The sequence below is a fragment of the Mesitornis unicolor genome, unplaced genomic scaffold (genome assembly GCF_000695765.1).
Source record: "Mesitornis unicolor isolate BGI_N332 unplaced genomic scaffold, ASM69576v1 scaffold37410, whole genome shotgun sequence".
NCBI lineage: Eukaryota > Metazoa > Chordata > Aves > Mesitornithiformes > Mesitornithidae > Mesitornis > Mesitornis unicolor.
In genome coordinates, this window is record NW_010159741.1 from 11,403 (window position 1) to 12,655 (window position 1,253).

The 1,253-nt window shown below is 59.5% G+C and overlaps 1 protein-coding gene across 1 annotated transcript in view; it reads left to right on the plus strand.

Annotated features, from left to right (window-relative positions):
* LOC104543119 (potassium voltage-gated channel subfamily KQT member 4-like) overlaps nt 1-444 on the plus strand; it is a gene marked incomplete at both ends in the record, with an annotated part of 4,036 nt that extends 3,592 nt beyond the window's left edge. The window contains one exon of the mRNA XM_010187658.1: nt 286-444. Within this exon, the coding sequence (XP_010185960.1) occupies nt 286-444 (159 nt within the window). The remainder of the gene's footprint in view (nt 1-285) is intronic.
* Nucleotides 445-1,253: the final 809 nt, after the last annotated feature.

Here is a 1,253-nt window from a genome sequence, read left to right on the forward strand (position 1 = left end):
TCAACCCATCAGGGCTGTTAAGAAACTGCCTTTGGGAAGAAAATGCTGGGTTTTGGTTCTTATTTTGCTCTGGTTCTTATTTTGCTCTGGTTTTTGCGCTGGTTCTTATTTTGCTCTGGTTCTTATTTGGCTCTGTTTTTTGCTCTGGTTCTTATTTTGCCCTGGTTTATGCTTTGGTTCACACAGAGGAGGACCCGGCTCCGCTCAACCTTGGTTTGCTCATCTCTTTTGCTTTGGAAAGTTTTTTAATTTCTCCATCTTTTTATTTTAACCCCCCAACCTCAGAGAGCTGGTCCTTATGTTTGAACATTTGTACCGCGCCCGCGACGGAGGATTTAGGAATTCAGAGGTGAAAAAATTGCCCGACGGAGCCCCACCACCGCCTTATCACTCCTTCACCCCCGGCCAGAAAAGCACCAGCCCTGCCGCTTGCCCGGGGGAAAGGTAGGAGGGTGCAGCCCCCGGCCCCACGTTCTCCCTCCTCTCTGCCCCCTCTGCTCATCTCTGTGTGCCCGTGGTGTCCCCGTGGTGCTGTCACCGCCAGTCTGGACCCGGGGGGGCAGCCCCCAGCCCCGCTCCCCTCACCCAGCACTGTGCTGGGGCACCCATCCTGCTCTGGCGCCGCTCGCAGCTCTGGAGGGGGACGTTTGTTCCCCATGGACGGACTCTGGGCTGCTGTGACCCTCATGAAGCATCTCACAACGTTCAGCTCCTCCTTGCTGCCCTTTTCCATGTGGCCACAGCACCAGGACCTTGCACAGGGGAACCGAGCATGGCCAAAAACGCCCCTGTGAGAGTGATGCTGCGTGGCCCTGGTGCAGAGCTGGGCGAGGAGCAGCACTCAGTTCCCACAGGCTGAAATGGGCGTCCCATGGCCATGGCAGTGGGGAGCAGTGGTGCCAAGCGGCCCCCACGCCGATGAGAAGAGACAAGAGGGGTCTCGGCGCTGCCACGCTGCTGGTGGTGGCTGCTCTGCACCGTGTCCCCGGTCCCCTCCAGCCTAAAAGCATCCCAGAGACCCCGGACACCCAGGCCATCAGCACAGCATGGGGCCCTGGGTCAGCATCAGGGTTAGGTGGGCAGAGGGAGCGCTGCTCCTCCGTGGCCCTGTGCCTCAGTTTCCCCTGTGATGCTGTGGGAGCCATGGGGCTGCTGCTGCTCTGCTGTGGGTGCAAGGCTGAGGGGGTCCTGCTTCCCCCCCAGCCTCGAGGTGAGTATGGGCTTAGGGGTTGAAGAGCCAGGAGCTGGCAGGG